Source organism: Nuphar pumila, chromosome 3 (assembly GCF_984573655.1).
Source record: "Nuphar pumila chromosome 3, dmNupPumi1.hap1.1, whole genome shotgun sequence".
Classification (NCBI taxonomy): Eukaryota; Viridiplantae; Streptophyta; class Magnoliopsida; order Nymphaeales; family Nymphaeaceae; genus Nuphar; species Nuphar pumila.
Genome location: NC_143251.1, coordinates 120,391,250 through 120,403,614, shown reverse-complemented (window position 1 = coordinate 120,403,614; position 12,365 = coordinate 120,391,250). Strand labels below are relative to the sequence as shown.

Here is a 12,365-nt window from a genome sequence, read left to right as displayed (position 1 = left end):
TCCGGGATGGGCCTAGGCCTGGTTTGGGTCGAGCCCTAGTTCAAAAACTAAGCCCAAGCCTGGCCTAGACTGGCTGGGTTATGGTCTACCCGTAGGCTGCGTGGCCTGTTGTTCAGACCTACATGGTCCATGGAATACGCTCCTTCTAAGTAATTTTTTTCATCAAAATACTATACTAAAGGACACGACACGATAGTTAATTAGAGTATCCATGTGACGCAACTAAGAAGCGAAGGCCCATAAAAAAAAAGAAGAAAAAAATTATTTCCCTTCAGAGGACTCAAAGGCTCAACCCCTCCTTACGGTTCATCTTCCTTCTCAACTCGTTAAGCTTCTCTCTCTCTCTCTCTCTCTCTCTCTCTCTCTCCTGCCTGTTCCGTTTCTCACTCCTCCACCCATCTCTTATCATGAGCGGGGCTCTGGATGAGCTGCCCGGTCTGTTGAATGGCTCCCCCTCTATCAACAGCAGCCGTCCGTTCCCCCGATCAACAGACAAGCGCTCGTCCTCAATGTCGCCGGAGAAGACGGAAAATCCTTCCCCGGCACCACCCTCTTCCCACAACAACCATAGCAACAAGCCCCAGCAGCCCGACTCCGGCGGTCCGACACCACCCTCTTTCCACAACAACAAGAAGCCCCAGCAGCTGGACTCCGGCGGTCCGGCACCGGCGGCCGAGGCAGGGGAGAGCGCTCCTGTACCGGATAAGCTGAATATGGATCTCTTCGAGTGGCCCAGGATTTACTTCTCCCTTTCGAGGAAAGATAAGGAAGACGAGTCCCTCTCCATCAAACTCCCCCACGTTCCAAAGAAGAGGGCCAAGATCGCAGAGGAGACCAACCTCCCGGTATAATCAGCCACACCCTTCCTTTTTTTTTCCTTCATTCATTTTCTGAAGTGTTCTTTTGTTTTTCGATGCACCCACTTATCCAGAAAACTGGAATAAGTTGGGAGATTGTATTATGGAGCATATCTGAATATTTCAACTTATCCAGTTTTCTGGATAAATGGGTGCACAAATCGCAGCCTAATCCCAAAGTACATGGTAAAAGGAAAAACCCATGATCCTATACTCTGCGTCCGATTTTGGGTTGGGAGAACTATTTTGGTTGCCCCTTGGCTTTTGGGGAAATTGTCTTGTGGAGGATGGCTTGTGTACTCAAGATGGTTGTAAAAATGGTTTCTTTTTTGTTTCAGCATCCAGAAGCCACCACCGCCGCCGCCATCACCACCAACAATAGTGATTCCGGCAAAAACTCGGTTGCGGCACCGGGAGGAGGGGACGTGCTGCTACAGTGGGGGCAGAACAAGAGGTCCAGAGGGTCGAGGTCGGAGAACGGCTCGCCGCAGGCGATGAAGATCCCCCGGAGGCCGGTGGTGTCGCCGGATAAGCCTGGTTCTGCGGCCAACCACCAGAAGGCGACGGCGGTCGGGTGCGCGCGCGGGAGCAATCTCCGGCCGTGTGCTTCCGCCGGAGAGACGCTTAGCAGGTGTAGATCATGGCGGTTCTCAGTTGTTTTGGGGGTTTGTTGATGTTCTCGTTACTGTGAATCGTTCTTGTGCTTTGTTCCATGGTGACCGCTACCGTCTCGTCAATGTTAGAACGACCGATGTGAAATATCCCAACTTATCCCGGTTTTTCTGGATAAGTGGGTGAGCACTGGTTTCTTGGTGTGATCCGGTTTTCTGGATAAGTGGGTGAACCAAGGTTTGACCGGATGAGCAATCTGTTCCCGGTCTCTTTCCGGATACAGATTCTTTTGGAATTTGGGTCAGGCCTTTTATCCAGAAAAATTGGGATATTTTTTTCTGAACCAGAATCAAATCTGAGTTTTCTGGATAAGTGTGCATCGAAACAGTAGGTCTCTCTCTCTCTCTCTCTCTCTCTCTCTCTCTCTCTCTATGAATGAATGACTTCGATGCCCTCAACTCCTTCAGGATGCAAATTAGCAGATCGCACACTGGGTGTTTTGGCGGAATAACTTATCCAGAAAAGTGAAATAATTCGGGAAATTGCATTCCTTCTGCATAGTGCAGTATCCCAACCTATCCTATTTTTCTGGATAAGTGGGTGAATTAGAGCTCCGTTAATATTTAGGGTCTTTTCTCTGCCACACAAATTATGGCGTGAGTCATGCTGCGTCGATCATGGTAGGTTTGACTAAAACTGTGGTTATGGTACTTTCATGATTCGACTGGACTAGGGTTTAAGGTCCGATGGTGGTTCTTTCTGATCTATCCCCAGGCTTAGTTGGGCCTTTTGACGTGAAAACTCTCACCTTGGTGACCATGTTTCAGTGGAGGGCACCAGGGAGGGATTTGGTACATCCGGGAGAGACTTGACTCTTTGTTGATGTGGAAAAAGTACTCAAAAGAAAAGTGGAGGCATGTGTGTGGTTCTTTTCAATTCTAATGCCCAAACCTTTTTCTAGAACAAGGAGAAACCATGGGTATGGTTCAGACCTTTCGTTATGGTCGAGAAGTTTCATGTTGACCGTGGTCCTGTTTCTGTATCTGCGTTGTAAAGCTTCAATAATGCTCTCCTTTTTTACTCCCTCTACTCGTCGAGAATAGTTTTTTATTAGTTTTAACCTTGCAGCAAGGGACTCACACCCCTGCTAAGATCAAGTATGTAACTTGATCGGTTGTTGTTTTGCTTTGCAAAGAACCCCTCTCTCTCTCTCTCTGTGTGTGTTTCTTTTAACTCATTTGTTGGTGACTTCTTTTGCTGTCTACTGCTCTCTCACCTTTCTCACCTCCCAGTGTTCTACCGGTCGCTCACCTTTCTCACCTTCCAGTGTTTCTTTTAACTCGTTTGTTGGTGCCTTCTTTTGCTGTCTACCAATCTGCTTTCTCACCACCCACCTCTCTCTTTCCCCTGGATTTACCATGAACAGAAACCTGGATGAGCTGCCCAACATGTTGAACGGCTGCCCGTCGAGCAACAACAGCCGTCCGGTCTGCAGATCAATGGATAAGCGAAAGTCGGCCTCGCCCGAGAAGATGGAGAAGCCTCATGCTGCTTGCCCATCATTGACTGCCCAGACAAGCAACGCCCAACAGCCAGACTTCAGCTGCCCGGTGCCTGCACCTGCACCCGAGTCCGGCGTTGCCACTGTTGCGCCGGAGAAGTTGAACATGGATCTGTTTGAGTGGCCCAGGTTCTACATTTCATTGTCGAGGAAAGAGAAGGAAGATGATTTCCTTGCCATCAAAGGTACCAAACTCCCTCAGAGACCAAAGAAGAGGGCCAAGATAGTGGACAGACACCTTCAGGTATACTTCTAAGTAAACCATTTCCTTTGTTTCTTATTTATCTATATTGACATCTATTGCTGCAAGTAAAAAAGGCATGCTTGTATGAAAATTTTGATATTTTAATTGTGGTTTTGGTTTTGGGGCATCTTACGGTTACTGGTTAGCCCCTTGGCTTTGGAGAAATTCTTCCACTGCAGGTTGTGTCCTTTGATGGTTGTATAATTATTCCAGCCTTTCTTTATAGTCTTTGGTAACCTGTCTCTGTAATGAAACTAACTGGGTAGGTCTCATTGCATTTCTTAAAGTTACACTTTGCTATCCTTATCTACAGGAAACCACGTACTCTGGTCTCTGGACCCGTCTTATTCACAAGATGTGTGTTTATTGATGCTACAGTGTGGTGTATTTGATGCCACACGGGGATTTTACAGTCTTGCCATTGGATAAAGTAGGGTTGGGGTAGGGTTGGGGCCAAGCTGACCTTGCCCGCCATGGGCCGGGTTTGGGCCATAATTTTATGCCTGGGACCATTAGGTACCAGGCCGAAACCCTGCCCGTTGATATACATGGGTCGGGCTCGGGCCAGCTCACCGGCTACCGGGCTGGCTCGATGGGCCTGAGTTATTTATTAATTTTATTAATAATATTTTTTTTTTAAATTTACTATTACTTAGTAACTTGAATAACTATTATTATTTACCTAATTAGTTGCATGGCAACTTGCTATTGGCTAATTATTACTGTTTTCTTAATTAGTTGCATGGGAACTTGCTATTCTCTCATTAACCCATAATCAGTCAAACATTTATGTATTTTAGGATTGGGCCAGGCCGGGCCATGGGCTCTCTTCAAACCCGAGCCAGTTAAGAACAGTGCCAAAACCCATCCCGTTATCAACAGCCCGGCCCATTAGCGGGCCGGGCCGGCCCGATGCCCACCCCTAGGTTGGGGAGTTCCTTTCGGTGCAGCACCTGTTTGATGCCTTCCCTATGTGAGTAATATCTTAGTTGGTTTTTTGCAAAGTTACACCAAAATGTCACTTCTTTAATGCAGGGAAGCCATAGTTACATTATACGTTGTGGGGTTTTCTTGCTATGATGAGGATCTATCTCTAAACCATCATACTGGGCCCTCACCATCCTTCCATCTCACGTATTTCATGTTGGGAAATCACATCTTTACCACCTTTAAATCCACCTTTCACTTGACAAGCAGACCGTGGCTGAGATTTGCTACCTCAGTTTGGAGAATGGAAAAACTTTTGATTGCCTTTTCTGTAATCTTGCACCGATTGTCTCTGACTCTCTGGTCATCATTTAATCTGAATAAATTTTTTCTTCTTTCAAAAGAAAAAAAAATGAAGAAATTTTCATGGGTAATTTTTCTCACCTGTGAAAATGATGTCTCTTTTGGTGATTTTTCTCTAAGAAAATGAATCACATGTTTGGAAAGCTGTGAAGAACTTTATCACCTGAGAAAGTATAACCTACTTTCTCAGGTGAGAAACCGATTCACAAGTTTGTGAACATGCCATTAATCTCATCAGGACAAGGTTGTGAGTGGCATTATTAATGTTTTGCTTCTCCTTGTATATGCATCTGAATTCTTAATTCTTGTGCTGTTTTTTTTGGTAGTGAGGTTGTGTTGGTGGTTGTGGTTAATCTTTGAAGCTGGAGTTTGGTGTCAACGTAGGTGGGTAATACCTTTTGCTTTGTTCTTGTTTTGTTTGGCAGTATTGCTTTCCTGGGATGTGGCTGTGCGACTTATCGAGAGGACGATATGAAGTTAGGGAGAAGAAATGTGTGAAGAAGGTTCTCTTTCCCTCTGTTTTTTTTTTCTTTTTCCCCTTTTTTACTGCTTTTGTTTGTTTTTTTGTTTATGATATTATTTAAACCTGCTTTTGTTTGTTTAATGTGTGTCTGTGTGTTTACAGCCATACCTCCATGTCTTAGTTTTACAAAACTCTCACGTTGTGTCAAGCGTATGTATGTCATGTTTATTACCCATGTCCATGTCTATGTAACATCAATTTCCAAGCTTTTGTTTGAGCTTCTTAAATTGGGAGTTGTGTGACTTGTTTTTTTGTGTCTTGGACAAAATATTGAGTCCAATCCTCGTGTTCTTTTTTAGTCCACAGATTTTGCTGGCTGCCTTGTTTTACTTGTACCTCAGAACTAAGCTGCTTCTATACCAGCTATAGCCTTTGATTTATATATAAATGCCTAGCTTGTAAAATTCTGATGTAGTACCAATGCATAATTTGAGTGTATCATCGGCTGTCTTCCAGAAAAAGAAGTAGAAATGTGATAGAATATAGCATTGGTTATGGCAAGCGGAGAAGTTTGGTAGCATATTCCTGATTGTGTTCTGTCTGGTTTGCATAGACTAAAAATTTGCTGCCCTCTTAGGCAGCTTTCATGGCATTTTTTTAGTACTGATTCTACTGTAGCAGGCTCTCTTCCAAAAAAAGAAGTGGAAAAGTGATAGAATATAGCATTGGTTATGGCAAGCGGAGAAGTTTGGTAGCATATTCCTGATTGTGTTCTATCTTGCTTGCGGAGACTGAAAATTTGCTGCCCTCTTAGGCAGCTTTCATGGCATTTTTTTAGTGCTGATTCTACTGTTTCCTTGCGACTTACAGTGTACAGTTGCGCTAGAGTCTGTTTTGCTTTTGTTGAGTCTGATGTAAGCTGCCCGGTTTAGGTGAATCAATACCCCGAAGGGGCAGCCCGTATACTTGAACTGTAATAGCCTGCGGGCAAAATTGTGAATGAATTAAATGCGTTGAGCTTTCTTTTGTTCACCCTCGTTGTGATTGCTTCTTGTGATTGCAACTTCTCTCCCTCTATTCTCTCTTGCTCTCTTGCACTCTGATCATAAGCTTCCGCGACCGGCAAGCGAGCTGACGAGTAGGCTTGCGGCGGTAAGGAAGGACCGTCGCGCCGCGCTGACCCATTGAAGGAAATAGGCCCGTGACAAGTGGTACCAGAGCCCGTTCTCGTGCTGGGGAAGGGACTCCGGAGTCGGTGTCGACAGACACGCCGACAGGCTGCGATTTGTGAGCAAGACATCGTGGCGCCTTATGAACACTTGCGCAACACCAGAGGCAAGGCAGTTGCCGAAGCTGAGGAGATGAGTTCACCTCGGGGCCAAGAAGAGTTGGCTGCAACTGTTAACAAGTTGGTGGAAGATGTGACTTCGCATGATGAAGCGATTTCACGCGCATGTGAATCATTCAATGGATTGAATGATGTGGTGGCGAGCCTGCAAGAGCAGGTGAACTTACTAATGGGGCAGGTCACTTCGTTGACGACTACAGTGACCGATCTTGAGTTGAGGAACCGTACGTTGCAGCGGACGGTGACCCTGAATGACGGAAATGGTGAGAGACCATCAAGGATTGATGTACCTAGACCCGCAAAATTCAATGGTTCTCGCGACAGCAAGGCCATTGAGAACTTCTTGTTCCAAGTAGAAGACTACTTGGATATCCAAAATGTGACCCTTGAAGATCTGAGGATCAAGGCTGCAGCAGCCTTACTTGATGGTGATGCTATCGCTTGGTGGAGGCGGAAGCGCAATGACATGGAGAGGGGTCAATGTGTGATAGACACCTTTGACGACTTCAAAGTAGAGTTGCGCAACTACTTCATGCCAAGAAATGCGCAGAGACAGGCTTACCGGATGGTTCGTGAACTCAAACATACTGGTTCGTTGCAAGACTATGTCAGAACGTTCCAGAAGCTTATGCTGGAGATACCTAACATGCCAGAAGACGACATGCTCAACTGGTTCATTGTGGGACTTCAACCATGGGCACAGTCCGAAGTGGAAAGGAGCAACCCCCGTATTTTGGAAGATGCATATGTGGCGGCTGAGCGCTTAGTTGATACTCAGCGCAAACCTTTCACCCCATCAACCAAAGTTGGGAAGAAGCCTGACCACGGAGGCAAGAAGGATGAGCAGCGCAACGATAAAGGTGAGGCGTCGACACGCCATCAATCCGAAAAGAAACAGAACTACACAAAGCATAACAACAACAACAAGGGTGTGGTTGTGACATGTTGGTTCTGTGGTGATAGACATATCGCCCGGCAATGCCCAAAGCGCCTTGTAAAGGACGACGGGCAAGCCAATGCTGCACAGGAAGAATGCAGCGATACTGAAGGCAGTGACACTGAGACCATGCAACCGAGGATGGGCGCCATGCGATCGATTAACGCAGCTAGAAGTTGCGCAGCTAAGAACATGCAGGTCAGTAAAGAACTTATGTACGTAGAAGTCATTATGAATGGAAAGTCTACTTCGGCAATGGTAGACTCCGGGGCCACACACAACTTTGTCTCGCGGGAAGAGGCAAAGCGGTTGGGCTTGAAAACTGGGCCAAAGCAGAGGACTATCAAAACAGTAAACTCTGAGGCCAAGCCCATTCTTGGTGAAGCAAGAGATGTGGCTACTCAAGTGGGGAGTTGGGTCGGCAAAGCCAACTTCTCTGTGGTGCCCCTGGACGATTTCAAGGTGATTCTGGGTATGGAGTTTCTGCGAAGCCAGAATGTGATGCTGCTGCCAAAGTTTAACACGTTGACGATCATGGGATCAGACCTGTCCCACACAGTGCAGTGCCTTACGCAAAAAGGCAAGTCTTCAGTGTTATCAGCAATGCAACTGAAGAAGGGTGTCAAGCATGGGGAGCAAACATTCTTAGTTGCAGTGCGTGCAGATGAAGGGAAGGTAGAAGCAGCAGTGCCGCCGACCCTAGCCCCTCTATTGGAGGAGTTTCGGAGGGTGATGCCTCCGGAATTGCCAAAGCGTCTTCCGCCAAGACGCGAGGTCGACTATAAGATTGAGTTGACCCCGGGAGCAAAGCCTCCCGCAATGGTTCCATACCGTATGAGGCCAGCAGAGTTGAAGGAGCTGCGCATGCAGCTAGACGAGATGTTGGACGCAGGCATTGTTCGTCCATCAAAAGCCCCATTTGGTGCCCCGGTCCTTTTTCAGATGAAACATGATGGCTCTAAACGGTTATGTGTGGATTACCGGGCCTTGAACAAGGTCACGGTGAAGAACAAATACCCATTGCCATTGATAGCAGACTTGTTCGATCAGCTAGGCAGTGCCCGTATCTTTTCCAAGCTAGATCTGCGATCGGGTTACTGGCAGGTGAGGATTGCCGAAGGTGATGAGCCGAAAACAACTTGTGTCACCCGCTATGGTGCTTACGAATTTCTAGTAATGCCATTCGGGTTGACAAATGCTCCAGCCACGTTCACGACTTTAATGAACCAGATTTTCTACCCTTACTTAGACAAGTTTATGGTAGTCTATCTGGATGATATCGTGATCTACAGCAGTAACATGGAGGAACATGTCGGGCACTTGCGAACAGTGTTTCAGGTGCTGAAGGAGAATGATCTCTGTGTTAAACGAGAGAAGTGTCTCTTCGGGCAGGAGGAGATCAGCTTCCTTGGCCACGTTGTGGGGTGTGGTGTGCTGCGTATGGATGGGCAGAAGATAAGGGTCATCCAGGAATGGGTTTCGCCAAGCAAAGTGCCAGAATTGCGGTCATTCCTCGGCTTGGCAAATTATTATCGGCGTTTCATCGAAGGTTATTCCCTCATTGCTGCGCCCCTCACAGATTTGTTGAAGAAGAATCGGGTATGGCTCTGGACAGGAGCGTGCCAAGATGCCTTCGAGGGCTTGAAGAAAGCCTCAGTGAGAGAGCCAGTGCTGCGACTGCCTGATCATTCGAGATCCTTCGAAGTCCACACGGATGCCTCAGACTTTGCCATTGGCGGAGTTATTATGCAAGATGGTCATCCGATCGCATATGAGAGTCGCAAGCTGAAGGATGCAGAGAGGCGTTACACAGTGCACGAACGTGAGATGACCGCCATTGTGTATTGCCTCAGGACCTGGCGGCACTACCTTTTGGGTGCCGAGTTCGTCGTCAAGACGGACAATGTGGCCACGAGCTATTTTCAGACGCAAAAGAAGTTGACGCCCAAGCAAGCTCGATGGCAGATGTTTTTGGCTGAGTTCGACTTTGCCTTAGAGTACAAGGTTGGAAAAACCAATGTTGTGGCGGATGCCTTGAGCCGTAGGGCTGAATTAGCTGCTGCGCGCGCAGAGCCTTCTGAAGTGCATTTGGAGGGTGCATTGTTGAGCCGCATCCGCGAGGGTACACAGCAGGATCCGACCGCACAACACCTTGTTTCTCTGGCGCAGGCAGGGAAGACTCGACGATTTTGGCTACAGGATGGCCTTCTTGTAACAAAAGGGGGACGCATCTTTGTACCACGGTGGGGAAGCCTTCGCCGAGAGCTACTCAAGGAGTGCCATGATACACTATGGGCCGGCCATCCTGGTCAGGAGCGGACCTTAGCACTCCTTGAGCGCGGCTACTATTGGCCGCAGATGAGAGACGATGTTGAGGGGTATGTGCGGACATGCTTCATCTGCCAGCAAGATAAGGGGACAAACCAGAAGGCTGCCGGTCTCTTTGAGCCTCTACCAATTCCAGAACGTCCTTGGGAAAGCATCTCTATGGACTTTATTGTTAGTCTGCCAAAGGTAGAGGGCCTCAGTTCTATTTTAGTCGTGGTGGATTGTTTCTCAAAGTATGCCACCTTCATCTCAGCTTCCAAGGAGTGCCCTGCAGAGAAGACTGCAGAGTTGTTCGTAAAGCATGTGGTGAAGCACTGGGGCATACCAAAGAGCATTGTGAGCGATCGCGATGCTCGCTTCACGGGCAAGTTCTGGCGTGAAGTATTTCGGTTACTTGGCTCTGATTTGCTGTTTTCAACAAGCTTCCATCCGCAGACAGAGCGCATCAACGGGATACTGGAGCAGTACCTTAGGCACTTTGTTAGTGCCAATCAGAAAAATTGGGTGAAGTTCCTTGATGTGACACAGTTTTGCTATAATCTGCAGAAGAGCGAATCTTCAGGCCATAGCCTGTTTGAGATAGCCACGGGGCAGCAACCACTGACCCCGCACACTCTTGCCGCACAAGAAAAGGGAAGGCCATCCTTCGCCTATCAGTTTGTTCGCGACTGGCACGAGCAGAATGAGTTGGCGAAGGCATTCTTACACAAAGCGGCGAAGAGAATGAAGAAGTGGGCGGACAAACACCGTCGGCCCGCAGGGTTCCAGGTTGGGGACCAAGTGTTGGTGAAGTTATATCTTGGTCGCACAGGCATCTTCCGCGGGCGGCACCGCGGACTACTCAGAAAGTATGAGGGACCCTTCACCATCACAAAGAAGGTGGGCAAGCTGGCATATAAGCTGGAGTTGCCCCCAGACTTCAAGGTGCACCCGGTGTTCCACGTGTGCAACCTTAAGTAGTTCCATCCAGATGATGGAGACCCGGAACGCAATGTGCCGCAACGCGCTCCCATCATGCAGAGGGCCCCGGCAGCACAACGGGCCGAGAAGCACCTCAGTCAGATCCTTCGCCACAAGGTCAACTACTTGGGGCAAGCGAAGAAATACTTGGTGCAGTGGGAGGAAACAGCGGAACCAACGTGGGAGCCTGCATTTCGAATGAACAGCCGCTACCCGGCTGAAGTCAGGGCTTACCACGAAACAGATGGCGCCGAGGACGGCGCATGATTTGAAGGGGGGAGCATGTTCCCTTGCGACTTACAGTGTACAGTTGCGCTAGAGTCTGTTTTGCTTTTGTTGAGTCTGATGTAAGCTGCCCGGTTCAGGTGAATCAATACCCCGAAGGGGCAGCTCGTATACTTGAACTGTAATAGCCTGCGGGCAAAATTGTGAATGAATTAAATGCGTTGAGCTTTCTTTTGTTCACCCTCGTTGTGATTGCAACTTCTCTCCCTCTATTCTCTCTTGCTCTCTTGCACTCTGATCATAAGCTTCCGCGACCGGCAAGCGAGCTGACGAGTAGGCTTGCGGCGGTAAGGAAGGACCGTCGCGCCGCGCTGGCCCATTGAAGGAAATAGGCCCGTGACATCTACTGTAGCTCATTTAATTGGCTGTTTGAGTTCTGCTGCGGTATTTTTCTTCTTTTATACTTGGGTAGTGCTTGATAATGTTATATTGTTGCAAACCAGCTAAAAACTGAGCAGTCTATTAGCTTTGTGATTGTTTGCTCATCAAGCGTGCAAAAACTGAGTAGTCTATTGGCTTTGTGGTTGTTTTTGCTCATCAAGCGTCCAAAAACTGATTTGTCTATTGGCTTTGTGATTGTTTGCTCATCAAACGTGCTTTTGGCATTGCAGAAGAGGAGGGGGCTCAAGGGTCTGGAAAGCATGGAGAGTGATTCTGACTAGTTCTGTGAACGGTACATAGAATTGGTCCTTTGAAGATGAATGGAGAAGGAGAAAAGTTTACCTCAATCCACCACCTCAACGTGATCAGGCCATCTAGAGGGGGGAGCAGATTGGTGTAGTTCTTGTTTTTACATTCATCACTGCATATAATATCTCTGCTTAGTCCTATTTTAGCCGGGGAGCTGACTGTGCCCAGGTGAGACGTAAAATATTTTTTGTAAAACACCGCGCAGAAGAGAAACATTTCCGCCATTGTGGAACTTGCAGCTACTCTGCGTACCAAACTGGACAGTGTCTGGGCTTGTATTTCCTTTTTATATTACGCTTGTCACCCAGTGTTTTCCCTGATCCGCTCTCGCTCAAGGTTGACTAACAAATCAAAGAGCAGTGTGATTGCTGCTCGGCTTGTTGCGTGCTTGTTTTGCACATGAGGAAGCAAGCTGTGTGTTTCCCTTGTGTTTGTTCCATTGATTCAGTTTGATCAGTGCAGACCTTCCACTGTGCTTCCCCTTGATTCAATTTGAAATGTGGGGGTTTCCCCCCTTTTTTGCCATCTTTTTGAGTCCTTGTGAACTCCTGCACTTGTGCAAAAGCAGTTTGGTCAATGAGAAATCTGTTCAAGCTTCGGGTGCATGCGTCCGCACTGCGCCTGCTTGCATGAGTGTAGGTGACTTTCTTCTCCTGTTAGGATGTTTTGAGATTAGCTACAGTATTGGACTCTGGAATTGAAATTCCAACTTAGTTGACATTTCCACAGTTTGGAATTGGATCATCCCAATTCCAGAACTTGCTTTCCAATAAGTTACAAAAAGTTGTTC

General features: G+C 47.5%; 1 protein-coding gene across 4 annotated transcripts; it reads left to right on the top strand.

Moving 5' to 3' along the window:
• The first annotated feature begins 314 nt into the window (after positions 1 to 314).
• Positions 315 to 11,882, top strand: LOC149843493 (uncharacterized). 4 transcript variants are annotated; one of them, XR_016431138.1, is made up of 6 exons: positions 315 to 845; positions 1,196 to 1,488; positions 2,896 to 3,274; positions 4,075 to 4,247; positions 4,990 to 5,067; positions 11,497 to 11,512. XR_016431138.1 is itself a non-coding variant. In XM_090001851.1 (5 exons), coding segments are annotated over exons 1-5 (1,179 nt in total). In that variant the 5' UTR covers positions 315 to 407; the 3' UTR covers positions 11,499 to 11,882. The 4 variants fall into 4 exon arrangements, 3 of the variants coding, with proteins under 3 accessions (XP_089857977.1, XP_089857975.1, XP_089857976.1); XM_090001851.1 differs by lacking the exon at positions 4,075 to 4,247 and having other exon boundaries at positions 4,990 to 5,056; positions 11,497 to 11,882; XM_090001849.1 differs by lacking the exon at positions 4,075 to 4,247 and having other exon boundaries at positions 11,497 to 11,882.
• The last annotated feature ends 483 nt before the right edge of the window (positions 11,883 to 12,365 follow it).